Source organism: Candoia aspera, chromosome 1 (assembly GCF_035149785.1).
Source record: "Candoia aspera isolate rCanAsp1 chromosome 1, rCanAsp1.hap2, whole genome shotgun sequence".
Taxonomy (NCBI): Eukaryota; Metazoa; Chordata; class Lepidosauria; order Squamata; family Boidae; genus Candoia; species Candoia aspera.
In genome coordinates, this window is record NC_086153.1 from 331,856,313 (window position 1) to 331,873,132 (window position 16,820).

The window sequence follows — 16,820 nt, forward strand, 5'->3', positions numbered from 1 at the left end:
GCCAGCATGGGGAATTCTGGGAGTCGAAGTCCACCCATCTTAAAGTGGCCAAGTTTGAGAAACACTGGTGTAAGCGTATGTGTTATACAGACACAATACACCCAAACTTGCGTTGTCTTAAGGTGGGAATCAGGACTGAATATGAGTGACCACTTCTGAAGAGTGTAGAGAAAGGTGTTGGAAACAGGTTTTCAGCCCATCCATCAAACTGGTTTTGCGAATAAATTAAATCTGACTCACTTTCCATATGATAAAAATAAGCATTTCGAAAGGGAAAAAGATACTTGTTTTTCCTTCTTTGATGTTTCAGTGTTCACAAGCAACCTGTCGCAGGAGAGGAACTCAGCAGGTATCTTAGGAGAGGCAGAAGTCCTTCTAACTTCCTGCTACATCAATCCAAGCCAACGTCCCCTGGATTGACTGACGTAAACACTTTGAACACTTCACTTGACAAAGAAATATATAGACAGCCTTTTACCCTTGGGGTTTAGAACCAAAGCAAAATCTTTTGGGGGAGTTTTGGGGACCAAGTCCTAGATGGCAGAATGACGGTGCTTAGCGGAGAATTATCTACATTCCAGCCGGTTGACAACATTTCTTTAAGATCACAAACTATTTGGCAACAATTCTGAGTGGTGATTTCATTTTCTATTTTGGGCTTCCTTGTTGCATTTCACCTGTCTGGAACTGTGTCACCACAGCCTCACTCCTGCTTAACTCATTGGCATCCCACAAGTGTTGCAAAATCGGGGCTGTTTTTCACCACAGATATTTTTCTGGACTTTTTATTTTCCATCTTGTTCGCACCCCCCCCAACTTCAAAACAAAACTTATTAGCTTAGAAGTTCCTGCCATGGTGCCTATAGACTAGTGTTTCTCAACCTTGGCCAACTTTAAGATATGTGGACTTCAACTCCCAGAATTCTGCTTTGGTTGCATCAATTCAGGCTGGCTGGGGAATTCTGGGAGTTGAAGTCCACATATCTTAAAGTTGCCAAGGTTGAGAAACACTGCTATAGACACTAGAATAGCTGGGGCATCTCCTTTGGGGTCCCCCAGCCTCACTACCTGGTTATTGAACCAACCTATTTATTAAGTAAACAAATTAGCTCAGTTAGACTAATATGTTAAGCCACCCCCCCCACAAAAAAAACACCCTAACCAAGTTTAACACTAATTGAGCTTGGTACATTGTGCGAATGCAACTACTAGGTCTTTTAGTGCCTGGTTAAAATCAGACTGACATTTTAGATGTTTGAAAAAGACTAGTTTCGTTTTTTGAAAAATGGGGAGGAGGAGGAAACTGGCATGTGAAGGCAAAGATTTTTATTTCTAGTTATGCTTTGGGATTATTACAGATTATGTGTAATCCAGTCATATTCACTGAAATGCTAGGTAACTACTGTCTAGTGCTTTGTTAGGGGATGTGCCAGGCTGCACACACACATGTACATAACAAGCTAAGCTAGGAACATCTTGGGACTAGCACAGGAACCCTCCTGTTAAAGCTGTGTTTTTCAACCTTGGCAACTTTAAGCTGTCAGGAATTCTGGGAGTTGAAGTCCAGGCAGCTTAAAGTTGCCAAGGTTGAGAAACACTGTGTTAAAGGGATGTTTAACTGTCACAGCAGCCACCACAGCAGGCCTTTTATAAAATGCCAAGCCCCTCTCGGTGGCCAGCTGCGCTGGCCTCAGCACTTCGAATAAACCCACCAACCCCAGAGCAGCGTGGCCCTTGGCTTTAATGCTTTTCCCCCAAAGGGAAGAGGCTGTGATGGTTAGTCAGCCAACTTCCACAGTTCCACAGTGTATTTGTTCAGGTGGCTGTGCCACGGGTGTTGTACATGCCTCCTGTTAAATTTTTCAATTCATTTCCTGAATCATTCCTAACCGTTCCTGGGAGGGTGAGGAACAAACTTAGAGACAAACAGGGCTTTGCATATTTTTGCCAGCTCATCCTCAGCTGGCTCAGCAAAAGTTGAGTTTTACAAACAGGAAGGACTCACTCTATCTGTCCTTCTATTCTTCCTTTCCAAACTATTTGATGGGCGTGGGAGTGAGCAGCACGGATTTCTCTTTCCTTTGGATTTTTCTTGCATCTCACTGAAGCTCCTTCTGGGGTGGGAAGCGGCATCAAAAAAGGCAAGATGCCCCATCCTCCCCAGATGCCCTTGACTGTTTCCACCTTGGATGTCTTTCCCATGTTGAGGTGAAGATTTGCAAAAAAGTTGTCTCACTGTTTCCAGGGTTGTCACTGATAAAATCCTTTAGCACTGTGGTTCTCCAAGTGTGGTTTGGGGACCCCTGAGGGTCCCCAAGACCCTTTCAGGGTGTCCACAAAGTCAAATAAATACAGCTTTTAAAATTTCTCATCTTTAATTTCTAATACAGTAAAATTGATAGAAATAACCCTCATAAACCAAAGCTCCTTGTGGTCATCAATCATTTTGAAGAATGTAAAGGGGTCCTAAGACCAAAATGTTTGAGAACCATTGCTCTAGCATCATCCAGCCATTCCTGAGGGAACAAACGACTGTACTAAGGGAAACATGGAAATCTCTCTCTAACACAGACTCAGTATGGTCACTAGCCAGACAAGCTTACAGAGTGTACTATGAGAAGCCTGTATTTTAAGCATTCCTTCTGCTTAAAGTAGAATATTGGCCATAATGATAATTTCTACATGTTCATTTTTGGCTTCAATAGTAAGGCAGATTAATATGTTGCAAATTATTTTCCCCTGCTCTTCATAGCTCAGCTTTTGGTGCATCTGGCACACCAGTTGCTTGGCCTACAACTCTGGAGGGTTCTCCACAGCCAAGGAATTTTATAGAATCCTGTTTAATAAAAATATGTTATCCCATTGCTGGCTGGGTCTTTGGGGTGGATAGCCAAGCTTTCAACAGCCCTCTAGGATTGTTGTTGTCATTGCCATCATCATCATCATCACCATCATCATCTTTCTCCTACAGCGGGCTGGGACTGAGAATGGAGGACAACACCCCTCCAGTCTAGACCACTGCTAATGTTGGTTAATAGCTGCATCTGGATTGCATTTCCAGTCATAAACTGCTTCTGCCAACATTTCCTCAGATTGTAGCCATCACTCCCTGGGTGACTGTGGACCTCCTTCAGCCTAACCTACCTTGCAGGGTTGTTGTGTGGAAAAAATGAGAGAAGGGAACATTATATATATATGCTGCTTTGAACTCCTGAAGGAAAGGTAGGCTATAAATTTTCAAATAATAAGTAAGGGGGGGCAGGTTGGAGGAGGCTGATTTAAACACAAGCATAATAATCACAGTAACTCTTCAAAACAAGAGTCACTGGTGATGATACAAACATCCTGGTAAGCCAAGGAATTAATGCCCAATGTGGAATAAACAGCACAGGTAAGTCAAGGAACTAATGTGTGTCGTAGTATAAACAAACAACAGAGAGAGAGAGAGAATTTTATCCCATTCTAGTTTGCCTGGATCAGTGCCCACTTTGAATATTGTACCCAATCTTGTGGACCACAAATCAGAGAAACTGGAATAGGGTCAGAGGGATCAGCAGGCTGGAAACTCAGGTGTATCAGGAAAGACTGAAGAGACCAGTTCTGTTCCCAAGTTCTCTTTTTCTCAAGGCTAGATACTAGAAGACCTGAAGGATCAGGGTGAGGACTGATCACCCTGGAGAAAATCTCCCTATCAATCAACACCATCTTGATGGTTCATCATCATCATCATCATCATCTTCATCATCATCAAAAATATGATAGCTTTCTCTATCTTTCAAACAGAGAAATTCAAAGAAGGCTACAACATTGGAAACAGAATAATGGATTTAAGTTATGAGGCAGCAGATTGCAATTAAATGTTAGTCAACATTTCAGAGCAGTTTCATAATGGTGCTGAATATCAAGGACAGCATGGGCTGGATGTGTTCTAGGAGACTGAACAGTTGTCTGTTGCTTTAAATTAGATTCCTAAAATGAGCAGTGGGCTGGTTTTAATAGCCCCATCCAACTTTACGATTTGTTAATTGTGGCCAGGATTGAGAAAATGGTGGGGGTGGAGTTAATCCTAGAAGAATAGTGATGAATAATCTCAGAGAAGCCAAGTTTTACTCATTTTTGCCGCACATACCCACCACCAACACACACCCAAGGCAGCAAACAATAAGTAAAAGGTTAAAAGACACAAAAATACAATCATAATTGAGAATAACACCTATCTATCAAATTATTTTAGACACCAATAAGTAGTTTATGTATTTATGCATGCATGTTTATGCGTGTATGTGTATGTATGTGTATGTATGTGCATATACACACACACACACCCTACCCACAGAAAGTTAACTACAAGGGAACTAGGATTTTTATCTGGGTTAGTTAATCTGACCCAGTATTTCTCAACCTTGGCAACTTTAAGATGTTGGGACTTCAACTCCCAGAATTCCCCAGCCAGCCCTAAGCTATGGGTTGTTTTAATCACGAATTTCTGAGTAAACCACAACTGGCTGGGATTGTGCAGTTGATTAAACCAACCCAAACAAATCCCATTAAGTGGTGGCCCCAATATAAGAAGCGAGTCCTAAAGACTTTCAGCAGAATTATTATGGTGCGTATGTTTGTGAGCCAGGATCCTTACACCTGGTACGTTATGCTGTGTTGGCAGGTTTATCTATACACAGCTCAAATGAAGTCAGGCAAAAATGAAATGCATAAACCACTGCCAGTTATAATTAAAACTAAATGTATGTAGAATAGGTGCAGTGATCTGTCACAACAAGAGTTAATTGGTGATCATCCCTACCAAGCCTTTGGAACTCCCTGCTAAGTTAGGTCAGATCAGTTTCTCAACCTTAGCAACTTGAAGTTGAAATCTAGGACTTCAACTCCTAGAATTCCCCACCCAGCATGCTCTGTAGCACTCCTAAATCAGCGGTGTCCGCAGGAGCTCACCCCTGACGTCAGAATGATAAAAGCAGCATTGTGCCGTCACGTTCCAAGCTCCACCCCTTTCGGGCATGCGAGTAACATTGCAGCGCATGGGACTGGCATGGCAATATTGTGATGCTATTGACGTCATACCCCCTCCCTCCGCGTGTCCTAAATTCTTCTCAGGTGCACCGCTGCTAAGCCAAGTCTCCTGTGCCAATTCCCACAATACCCAGGCATAAACCCTGCTGTCGGAGACATCAGTACTTAACCACATTTGGATGTCTCCCATTCCTCCCACCTTTAGGTATTGTTCCACCCCGTGACCCATACAATTGGGTAATTTCTAATTGTGGGCAAGAAAAATGAACAAATTTAACTTTCACTCCATTCGTTACAATTAGACAAAACTTGACCTAAACAGTGTGCAAATGATGTTGATCCTGATAAGAGTATCGTCTCTCCAGGGACTTTGGTTACTTTTTGGTAAGTCTATGTTCCCTTCTCCAGGCAAAAATGGGTATGATCAAAAACAAAAACAAAGATGGCAAGGACCTAACAGAAGAAGAAGAGATCAAGAAAAGGTGGCAAGAATATACGGAAGACCTGTATAGGAAGGATAACAATATCGGGGATAGCTTTGACGGTGTGGTCAGTGAGCTAGAGCCAGACATCCTGAAGAGTGAGGTTGAGTGGGCCTTAAGAAGCATTGCTAATACCAAGGCAGCAGGAGATGACGGCATCCCAGCTGAACTGTTCAAAATCTTGCAAGATGATGCTGTCAAGGTAATGCATGCTATATGCCAGCAAATTTGGAAAACACAAGAATGGCCATCAGACTGGAAAAAATCAACTTATAACCCCATACCAAAAAAGGGAAACACTAAAGAATGTTCAAACTATCGAACAGTGGCACTCATTTCACATGCCAGTAAGATAATGCTCAAGATTCTGCAAGGTAGACTTCAGCAATTCATGGAGCAAGAATTGCCAGATGTACAAGCTGGGTTTAGAAAAGGCAGAGGAACTAGGGACCAAATTGCCAATATCCGCTGGATAATGGAAAAAGCCAGGGAGTTTCAGAAAAACATCTATTTCTGTTTTATCAACTATTCTAAAGCCTTTGACTGTGTGGACCATAACAAATTGTGGCAAGTTCTTAGCGGTATGGGGATACCAAGTCATCTTGTCTGCCTCCTGAAGAATCTGTATAACGACCAAGTAGCAACAGTAAGAACAGACCATGGAACAACGGACTGGTTTAAGATTGGGAAAGGAGTACGGCAGGGCTGTATACTCTCACCCTACCTATTCAACTTGTACGCAGAACACATCATGCGACATGCTGGGCTTGAGGAATCCAAGGCTGGAGTTAAAGTCGCTGGAGGAAACATTAACAATCTCAGATATGCAGATGATACCACTTTGATGGCTGAAAGCGAAGAGGAACTGAGCCTTATGATGAAGGTGAAAGAAGAAAGTGCAAAAGCTGGCTTGCAGCTAAACCTCAAAAAAACCAAGATTATGGCAACCAGCTTGATTTATAACTGGCAAATAGAGGGAGAAAATGTAGAAGCAGTGAAAGACTTTGTATTTCTAGGTGCGAAGATTACTGCAGATGCTGACTGCAGTCAGGAAATCAGAAGACGCTTAATCCTTGGGAGAAGAGCAATGACAAATCTCGATAAAATAGTTAAGAGCAGAGACATCACACTGACAACAAAGGCCCGCATAGTTAAAGCAATGGTATTCCCCGTAGTAACATATGGCTGCGAGAGCTGGACCATAAGGAAGGCTGAGAGAAGGAAGATCGATGCTTTTGAACTGTGGTGTTGGAGGAAAATTCTGAGAGTGCCTTGGACTGCAAGAAGATCAAACCAGTCCATACTCCAGGAAATAAAGCCAGACTGCTCACTTGAGGGAATGGTATTAAAGGCAAAACTGAAATACTTTGGCCCCATAATGAGAAGACAGGACACCCTGGAGAAGATGCTGATGCTAGGGAGAGTGGAAGGCAAAAGGAAGAGGGGCCGACCAAGGGCAAGGTGGATGGATGATATTCTAGAGGTGACGGACTCGTCCCTGGGGGAGCTGGGGGTGCTGACGACCGACAGGAAGCTCTGGCGTGGGCTGGTCCATGAAGTCACGAAGAGTCGGAAGCGACTAAACGAATAAACAACAACAAATGTTCCCTTCACCGATCCGTCATGACAGAGTTGGATGTGAAGAATGGAGAGATAAAGGAAGACCCAGCACCGTGTAGTTACACTGCGCCTGCGCTTTGCACAAAGTGAGGTACGTAATGGGCCCTTTTTCCGCCCTACTTCAGTTCTTGCGCGTGCGCAGTATCACGGTGAAGGAAGAACGGAGACGCGGAGAAAGGGAATTTATTTTGTGCGCCCGTGTCTTTAAATTCTTCTCCGCCTTCCCCTCCCTCGCGCGTGCGCAATCTCTCTCCCTCCCTCGCGCTCTCTTCGCACATGCGTAATACTGCCCACAAGCTGCGTGCCTAATACGTCATCTCCCGGAGCCGTCCCGGGGTTTTCTTTGCACTTGTGCGGCAGCCTTGTGAGGGAGTGACATGGACGACGAAGAAGAGACGTATCGATTATGGAAAATCCGGAAAACGATTATGCAGGTCAGAAGGAGGAGGAAGGAGGAAGAAGGAAGGGCTCTGGAAGTGGGGAATGGGGCAGGGCGCTTGTGTGGGCACACATAGATGGCAGGGTTTGGCATTCTGACCTCAATATCAGAAGGAGAAATGCCGTCTGTTAAACCCGTTTTCTTTATTTTATATTTTTCTTAATTTGCTTCGGTTTTCCCAAATTATATATAGCATGTTTAAATATTTGTTTTATTTTGATTGTTTAAGAAGAGGTAGTTGTTAACTTTTCTGGCTTATTTGCAATAGAAATATATTGTGCTTTCAACAAAGCTACAAAATAATTACATTAACTGGAAAAAAAGGAATGATAGTGACTTTGTAATAAAGTTGTAAGTTTTGGATGGGGCAAGTCAGAATCTGTTGCAGGTATTGGAGCAGCGGGTGCTGCACCTAGTCAACTTTGGAAGATCTCGGAAAAGTAAAATCAGATCAAGGACTATTAAACAATCCTAGAGGTGTAGGCTAGATTAGGAAGATGAAAAACAGCCTGGATGAAGATGGAGGTAAACCATTTCCATACTGCTGCCAAGAAAGCTACATTGATGCATCCATATATAATATTTATCAGGAGTCAAACTTGACTCAAGGGAGACTATATATTTATTTTACTTGAGTGAGAGTGTTTAATGTAGAAGGAATCGTGGGAGATCTCACAGTTGGCATATTTAGATTGCTGGCAAAGTCGGTCCACATCTGGAGGTTGCTGTATTGGAGGAAGTTGCCTTAGAACATCTTTGTATAGATTCTTACACGAATTGTTCACTATTTTGCCTCTACACTCGCTCGCATTCTTCAGTACAGTATTATATCAGTATTTAAATGCACCTCTCTTTTTTTGCATTTAAATTAGCTGTGCCATGATCGAGGCTACTTGGTGACACAGGATGAATTGGATCAGACTCTGGAAGAGTTCAAAGCCCAGTTTGGCGATAAGCCCAGTGAAGGGCGTCCTCGGCGTACTGATCTCACAGTGTTGGTGGCCCACAACGATGATCCTACTGATCAGATGTTTGTCTTTTTCCCAGGTGATTATATTGAACAAAATAGATTTCGTTATCACCTCCAGGAGTCTGTTTGATTACATCTTCGTTCATTCTGCTTTCTTTTCCTGAATTAATTCAACAATATTTTTATTCAGGTTTTGTTTCTTTCTTCTTCTTTCATGTCTTGTGGCTTGGGTTCCTAAGAGCCAATCTTTTCTTTTAAGATCTAGAATGAGTTTTCCCATCTCTCTTCATCAGTTCTTTCTGCTAGCTTTTACCATCTGTGTGTCTTAAGGAAATATATCTGGCTTCTATTGTATTGTGCATTTTTAGTTGTACTATGCCATTTAGTTGAATGGACTAAAGTTGAAATCTGTTGTTTGCCTGTTATTAAATACTCAGTGGATGCAACAGTGAAAATGGCACATTAACTTTTTTATTCACTGTAATGTCATCTTTTAGCGAGGCAGAAATGAGAATAGTTTGACCAATACACTTGTAGCAGAAGGGGAATTTTTAGCAGGGTACTAAAATTCTTCTGATGGTAACTGTTTCATGATGGAGTTCATTATTCCTGAAGGTGGTGGCATGCCCTTTGAAAAAAAAATTAAAGGTAAGTTAGTGACCAAGCAGAAATTTTATGCCACTAACAGGGGATTAGACATTATTTAATTTCCTTTTTTAAAAAGTTTACATAATGGATAAAATGTTCACATAATATTTATAAGAATAATACATGAGATTTGGTACTGATAACTTTCATGTTCCATAGCCATACTGATTTCTCAACTAAAACAGCTTTTAAAGTACATAAAAATGCATGGTATTTAATTAGTCAGTTTAACTGATCAAATGCTTAACCCTCTTTCTGTTGTTTTGGATTATGTGGTGGGCCAATGACACAACTATCCTGCCACTCACTACTGGAAATTATATTTGGCTAAAATTCCAGCCTCTGAAATTATGTTTGTTTGGAACAATGGGGGCTTCAAGCTCCCTGCTTTACTATTAAACCATTTAATTCATTTATTATTAAACAAGAGCTTGGATTCTAATCCTGAAGCAGATGCCAGGCCTAATGAACAAGGTATTTTACTTCATGGTGATTCTCTACTCACAAACAAACAAAAATCTCTCTTCAGAGGAACCAAAAGTTGGGATTAAGACCATCAAGATGTACTGCCAGCGAATGCAAGAGGAAAACATTACCCGGGCCCTGATTGTGGTGCAACAAGGCATGACTCCGTCTGCCAAACAGGTACCCGAGTTTAAATGGGCAGAAAGAATGTTGATATAATCTCATTGTTGGCTAAGGGATTTTGACCTTTAACTTTCAGGGGGCAGTGACCCTCTCTTGCGGGAGGGATATGTCCCAAAGCGTTTGCTCTAATAGCATCATTCAAATTAGAAAGTTCTCAGAGTATTGGTCATAGAAGTCTGTTTCCCAACAATCTTAATTATAATATTTAAAAGTGCACATTTCTCACCTTTATGGATGCCAGCGTACCACTGAATAGCTCATCCACAGGCTTGAATTCTGTATCCTCCTCTGTTTGAGCTTTTATGTGCCAGTAACAGGATTGCAGTTTCTCCTCTTTTCCCCTCAAGTCTCTCCCTTGGGAGCTCTAAGTATTGAAGTCCCTTTCTTAGTCTACAGCCCAGTCTGCTGCATTAATATCTCTTCTTTCCCTCTCTCTTTTAGTCTCTAGTAGACATGGCCCCCAAGTACATCCTTGAACAATTCCTTCAGCAGGAACTGTTGATCAACATCACTGAACATGAGGTGAGGAAGGAAGAGAGAAAATTCTTTTGTGGGACATTGGTCAGCCTGTGAGAAGTGCAGCGGGAGAGACAATATAAACTCCTTTCTCATTCAGTTCACAAGAGCTGTTTCTGTGGCTGTTTGCCTGGAAGACTTTTCTGTGCATAGTAGAAATCTAGCTATTTCCATATTGTGTTTTCATTCTTTTCTTTCTTTTTGCCACTACAGCTGGTTCCAGAACATGTTGTAATGACCAAAGAAGAGGTGACAGAATTACTGGCCAGATAGTATCTTTTTTCCTTCATACTTATTGTTCTGAGTATCTTCCTCCATTTTCTGCTTTTTCTGAGTTGGGTTGCTGTTCTCTTTCAGATATCAGATAGGGGTTGAATTATCTAGCATTACTCTTTGTTAAGAGAAAGCTATTTCCAGGCAAATATATCTACGATTTTAGGATGAATATGGGGTTGAAATGATAGTCTAGTCCTCCTGAATTTGGGTTTGGACAGGGCACATAAAACTAGAAGCATAATTGACATGGGAGTAAGCCCAATGTATGAGTAAGCATGCATTCTATTGCCTGAAAACAGCTCCATTGGCTCCGAGACTGCATTAGTCTTCATGGCTTAGATCGTAAACCTGGGTTAACAAAATGCATTTGCTGTTCACACAACATATTAAATGCAAATAAATAGTTTAAAGTGAAGTTTTGATTCACTCACAATGCTAAAACAGGCCCTGGATTTCTATGCCTCACAAATTACCAACTTTATTTAGCTTAAACTAGCAGGTTGTGTGAAACCAGCCAAAATATGCTGTGGTCTTGGTAGAGGAAAAAAAAGTCCTGTTTTTATATGTTTCATGAAGTTTCTCCTTTAACGGCTGTTATCAGTAAACTGAGGGAGAATCAGCTTCCACGAATACAAGCCGGAGATCCTGTAGCTCGCTATTTTGGAATCAAACGAGGCCAGGTAAGGAGCAGAAAAAGGGAGGCTGAGAATGTGTCATCTCCCAATGGATCTGACAAATTTATGGAGGGTTGCAAGTGGCAATAAATCCAGATATCTAAATGGAAGCTCAGGAAGCCCGATCCTGAGAGAAAACTACAGAGAGGGCTGTTGTTGGCTTATATATTTCTCAGAGGCATCTACTTGGGTTAAATGGACTTCTAGTACAGTCCATCGGGCTCTTGCTAGATAATGTTTTTTCTGAGTGCTCCTCTAAATCCATAGGGTGCTCTAATGCTTGGGTTTCAACTTCAGAAAGGGGTTTTGAAGCACTTTGGGGTGTGAAAGTAGCATGGATCTATAACTCTTTAATGCCATACAATTCAAGATGCATCTGCAGGTCATTTATTGCAGATAAAGCTTGTGCCTTTGTGTGCTCTGAAGCACCTTGTTGGAATCAAAGCTGAAGTGCTATAGAGCCCTGTAAATCAGTTTATATTACGACTCTAGTAAGATTCAGAGAAATATGAAGACAGTGGCTAAAAAAATGGGATCTCTAGACAGATAACCTGCTTCTGACAAACACAATATGGCAAGACTATTACCAGGAAGGTGACATTGTTCTGGCAAAAATGATACTGAGCTTAGGTGGACCAAATTGTTTTTGCCTTTGTAAACTTGGATACAGAAAAAAATCACTGCCTGTTTGCTGTACTCCATTTGTTTTGTTCTCTAAGAATAGCCTTTCTTGACTTTTAACCTGCCAGAGGAAAATATTTCTTCTTTATATTAAAAATATGCTTTTGAGAAGGATCATAACTGTCCTAAAATTGGTTCCTAAGTATTTTGAAAGACACCCCCCACCCCAATGGGAATATGATACTGAGCTTAAATGTCTGTTTGAGATCAGAGTACATACTAGAGAGTGAGGAAAAAAAAAGATCTACTGAAAAGAGTAATGAAGTCTGAAAATAAATCTCTAGTGTTGAACTAGGGAACTTGGTGCCTGTCCTTTTAGCCATGATGGCTTGGGGCTTGTGGGAATTAATGTTAAGGCATCCAGAGGGCACCAGGTGGCTTATTCTGGGCTCTGCCAACTCTAGCAAGACTTTAAAAGGTAACTTCAATATCTCCTCTCCCACCGTAGCAGGATTTAGAAACCCTAGAAAAAGAGTTGTGGTATTAAATAGAGGGCTTGGAGTGTTTAAATACCGGAGGGTTTACTGCCTCTGGGTATGAGCCCAGCCTTTCCCAGCCTGGCATCTTACAAACGTCCTGGACCTCAACTGCAACAAATGTCAGTCAATCAGTGCTGTATGAAAATTGAAATACCTGGAGGGGCCAGGTTGGAGAAGGGTGAACTAGTCTGATCTGATACCAGATTGCCTGAAGAAATCCTGAACTGTTGACTGTCCATCAGCCATCTTACAGGGATTGCTTTGAAAAAAAATCTGAATAATTTTCTTTTTCTGATGTCTGCGTGGCTTCTTCAGGTGGTGAAGATCATTCGGCCCAGTGAAACAGCCGGGCGGTACATCACCTACAGGCTGGTGCAGTAGCCAGGAAGCGTTGTGTAAGGTACTTCGGAATGCTTCGTTATGTCAAAGACTGCTGAAATAGACACTACCCCTTCTCCTCTTCTCTTTCATGCTTCCCCCGTTTTCTGTGATTTGTGTTGACCACAATATGCAAAGGTTATAACAGGAGCAGGAGTTGGGGGTTGAAGTTTTATGTAACTTTGTTCTTCATGCTGATTGGCCATGCTGAGAAGACAGCTCAACTCGTCTGTGATACTCCTTTTCTCTATGGAGCAGGGCCTTGTGGGGGAAGCCTTTTCCAAGTCAGGAGGTCAGTTGCTGTGGGACTACAACTCCCATCAGATCCTCATCAACATGGCCAACAGTCAGAAGGCTGAGAAGAATCTGGAAGAGTCTAGATTCTTCTCAACCATAGGATGCTAAGCCTATCACATGATCGAGGTGTACAGAACTATGCATGATGTGGCTAAGGTGGACAAAGAGAAGCAATGTTCTCCTTCCCCAAATATCAGAACCAGAGTTCACCCTATGGAATTGACTCCTGGAAGAATCAGGATAGACAAAAGGAAATATTTTTTTGCACAACACATAATTCAACTTTGAAATTCCTTACCACGAGATATGATGGTGGCTACCAGATTGGCTGGCTTCCAAAAAGGGTTGGACCAGTTCATAGAAGTAATGGGGATGAATGGCTATTGATGGCAGTGGGACTGCCCCTGAAGGCCATCTGCTGGGAGACTAGTGGCCTTCCTTGGGCAGTTGGTGGGCCACTGGGAGATCAGACCGCTGGATTAGATGGGCTGGGGGTCCAATCCAGCAGGGCACTGCTTATATTCTTAATGTTCTTATCAGATTGTCAGTCTCTTCATTAGGATTAAAAGTTTGGCTCAAAAAAAGAAAATCACTTGCAGAATCTTGCAACCAAATACTATAACCATCCTGCCTATGGATGTGATAAGAACAGTAGCTAGTCTTGAAGGGCAAGGGATGGCATGAAGTGAATAAAGGATTGGCAGAGGAATTATATAGTGTTTATTATTTGCTGACATCAGAGTTCTCTGTTTACAAAGCCAGACTGGAAATTTAACAGAATATTATGTATGTTTGTATGGATCAGATTTCTCCAGCCTGCTGACTCTAGATGTGCTGGACTATAACTCCATCATCCAGCAGCCACTCCAGCCATGAATGATGGGAATTTTAGTCCAATTAACCTGGAGGACACCAGCTTGATGAATGCTGGTGTAGAAAGAACAAGCACATCTGTGATGTCTTAATTGGCATTGTGGTTAATCAGCTAATTACAACACATGTGTTGAATTCAAATTAGGCACTAATGGTGTTCCTCTTATCCTGTAGCTTGGCTGAAGCACTTTCTACCTTACACTGGAGACTGCTACTCTGCCTGCTTAACAGTCACACTCAAAAGGAAATACAATTGAAGAGATGCTTCTTAAATGTTTCTACTTGAGGCTTTGAACTTCCAGCTCCCAGTCCTTTTCATCAAACTGGATGTGAAGGGGAAAGGAGTCATCGGCAGCACAGCAAAGGCCACATGGATTTTCCAAACTGGACTCCCATCTTGCTTATATAGGCTGGCTGTATTTGTTGACACCGCATTTCTGGAACTCGGGTTAGTTTGGGGTGGTTAAATATTTAAGACAGCAACACTTTGTCTTCCATGTCTGGATGGAGCATTCTTTAGAAAGCTTCAAATGGCAGAGCTTCGTTCTTCTGCTATAGGTCTCAGAGTGAGGAGGGGCAGGAGTGCCTTTCTTGGTCTAGAGGACAGGGGGGCTCCATGGGATGTGGCCTTTTGTGGGGTGGGGGGAGAGTAGAGGTTCTTAGGATTAAAATGGGGAAATGGGCTGCACATCGGAGTCACTCGGGATGCAAAACAAGGTGCTGGGGGTCATCTTTGTCTTGAAGAATGGACTTGTAGAAACTCTGGAAAGAGCTCTGGATTCTTCAGAAGGTCCCTGTTTCCTTCCACATTCTGCTAACTATTGCTGAGTTACTGCTAAGACAGTGCTTGCTCAGTGGTCCAGACTTTTGATTTTAATAAACTAAATTAGAGTATGTTTTAATTCTGTTTTTTTCTTGATGCCTTAAGATGAATTGTGTATTTCCCCTCAATCTATCCAGTGTGGTCCTCCTACCTCTGGCCGATGGGAACTGGAATTCAGCAACATCAAATGTTACAACCTTTAGAGGGCTGCAGCTTGCCTGTCTGTGAGGGTGGATCCTCTCTAGGACTTCTTTTCTCTGACAGAAGCGAGAAGGGGAGGACCAGGTATAGGACCCCAAGTGACTTCTGTTTAAATCAGGTGGTGTTGAAAAGGTTATCCATCACCACCTGAAAAGCATTTAAAAAGAAAGATTTGGCTCCTGACTGGAAAGAAATATGGAAAATTCTTCCATATTTTATGGGTGGGAGCAGACATGCTATACAGCTAGTCAGCCATATTGGTAAAAGATCTGAAGCAGCAGCGCTTTAATTGAAAAACGAGATCTCACTGCGGTAGGCAGCTCATGGAAAGCCTCACCTCGAGTGTAGAAGTTGGTTGCAGAACAGCTAAATTATTAGGTATATGAATATGTCTACTGATAAGGTAGTAATTATTAGGGGAAAGATTAAGTATAAATTACTAGTACACGTAGTCCTCATTTATCAACTGCCTTGTTTAGTGATCGTTTGCAGTTACGTCAGTGATGAAAAAGTAATTTGGCGACCAATCTTCACATTTACGACCTTTGCAGGTCTGTAAAGCAAAGGAAAGCTGAAGTAAGATAGTAACCCCAGTTGCAGTTTCACTTAACGACTGCTTCACTTAAAGATCAAGTTGCTGGTCCCAATTATGGATGCTAAACTAAATTATGCTAAATTATGGATGCAAGGACTACCTGTAACTCCTTCTGAAAAGACACTATTGTGGACTCAAATAAGGGCACTTGACTTCTTCAATTATCCCACTAGACAAGCTTATTTCCTTTCTTTATAGCAACATCTGCAGATTCCTGGATGTTGCTGAGCGATGTCTCCCACTGGCCTCAGGCAGTGAGATCAAAGGTGAGGTATGCTGGGAGCTGCTCTCCAGCAATGTCTGATCCATTTCCCTGTCTCTTGACCTGGTTTGGAGGACATGCTAAGCCTGGGCATAGTTAGGTGTAGGGTGATGGGTGAATCTAGACTATAGGTTTAACTGCAGTTTTGGAATCCCTTAACTGGATTGTACCTGTGGTTTATAGTAGGCTTACTTACCCCAGTGCTAGTTTGCATATCATCTGAACTTGGATTAAAGGGATGGGTGGCTTTTAATCTGGGCTAAACTTCTGAACGTAGAGAGGGGAGGAAGGAGTGGCCTTAAAACGGGTGCAGCAGTCATGGCTGCTCCATTTCTCCTCCTCTGTAAACGTAAAGAAGAAAAACAGTTGGGTGTGGCTGTTTTCTTCCTCTTTGAGTGTTGACTCTAATCCTGATCAGGCCATTGGATTTTTAATTCTTTTTAATGAGAAGTATTGAAAAAATCCAGGAAGTGTTGGCTGACCCAAAGATCCAAATATATGTTGTTAGTCAAATGTGACTGGTTGTGGTTTGCTTGCATTTTCTGGTCTGGTCTCTTAATCACTGTTAAGTGATAGCTTAGGCTATCACTGAAATACATTGTGGAGTGATTCCGGATGCTTGTCAAGTTATAATATTGTTTGTTTGGTTTTGATGTTACATTGTGTGACATTCAGCCAACCATCAACTATGGTTAAACAGAGCATGGTTCATGAGCCCAATCTGTCTGCTTGGAAGTAGAGCAATTGAAAGGATCAGAATAGTGTTTTTCAAACTTGGCAAATTTGAGATGCGTGGAGTTCAATTCCCAGAATTCCCCAGCCAGTATGCTGGCTGGGGAATTCTGGGAGTTGAACTCCACGCATCTTAAATTTGCCAAGTTTGAAAAACCCTGGATTATAAGAAAAGAAACTTTGAAATGTTATGCAAAG

At 42.0% G+C, this 16,820-nt stretch overlaps 2 protein-coding genes across 3 annotated transcripts in view; both read left to right on the forward strand.

The window, feature by feature from the left end:
* ARID3A (AT-rich interaction domain 3A) overlaps positions 1 to 16,820 on the forward strand; it is a 354,333-nt gene that overhangs the window by 116,833 nt on the left and 220,680 nt on the right. The gene's annotated exons all lie outside the window — the stretch shown is intronic.
* On the forward strand, positions 7,447 to 14,575 carry POLR2E (RNA polymerase II, I and III subunit E). Of its 2 annotated transcripts, none has more exons than XM_063290717.1 (8): positions 7,447 to 7,564; positions 8,442 to 8,616; positions 9,717 to 9,832; positions 10,277 to 10,357; positions 10,565 to 10,623; positions 11,229 to 11,307; positions 12,777 to 12,856; positions 14,184 to 14,575. In XM_063290717.1, exons 1-7 carry the CDS (start codon positions 7,508 to 7,510, stop codon positions 12,840 to 12,842), a joined length of 633 nt encoding a protein of 210 aa, XP_063146787.1. In that variant the 5' UTR covers positions 7,447 to 7,507; the 3' UTR covers positions 12,843 to 12,856; positions 14,184 to 14,575. The 2 variants fall into 2 exon arrangements, with proteins under 2 accessions (XP_063146787.1, XP_063146786.1); XM_063290716.1 differs by having other exon boundaries at positions 12,777 to 12,861; positions 14,184 to 14,574.

What these genes read in the sequence shown, in the direction of transcription:
- POLR2E (XM_063290717.1), top strand. Translation starts at nt 7,508, where the DNA reads ATGGACGACGAAGAAGAGACGTATCGATTATGGAAAATCCGGAAAACG. An exon ending in GATGTTTGTCTTTTTCCCAG is followed by an intron (nt 8,617 to 9,716) that starts GTGATTATATTG and finishes ATCTCTCTTCAG; the next exon opens with AGGAACCAAAAGTTGGGATT. An exon ending in TTGGAATCAAACGAGGCCAG is followed by an intron (nt 11,308 to 12,776) that starts GTAAGGAGCAGA and finishes TGGCTTCTTCAG; the next exon opens with GTGGTGAAGATCATTCGGCC.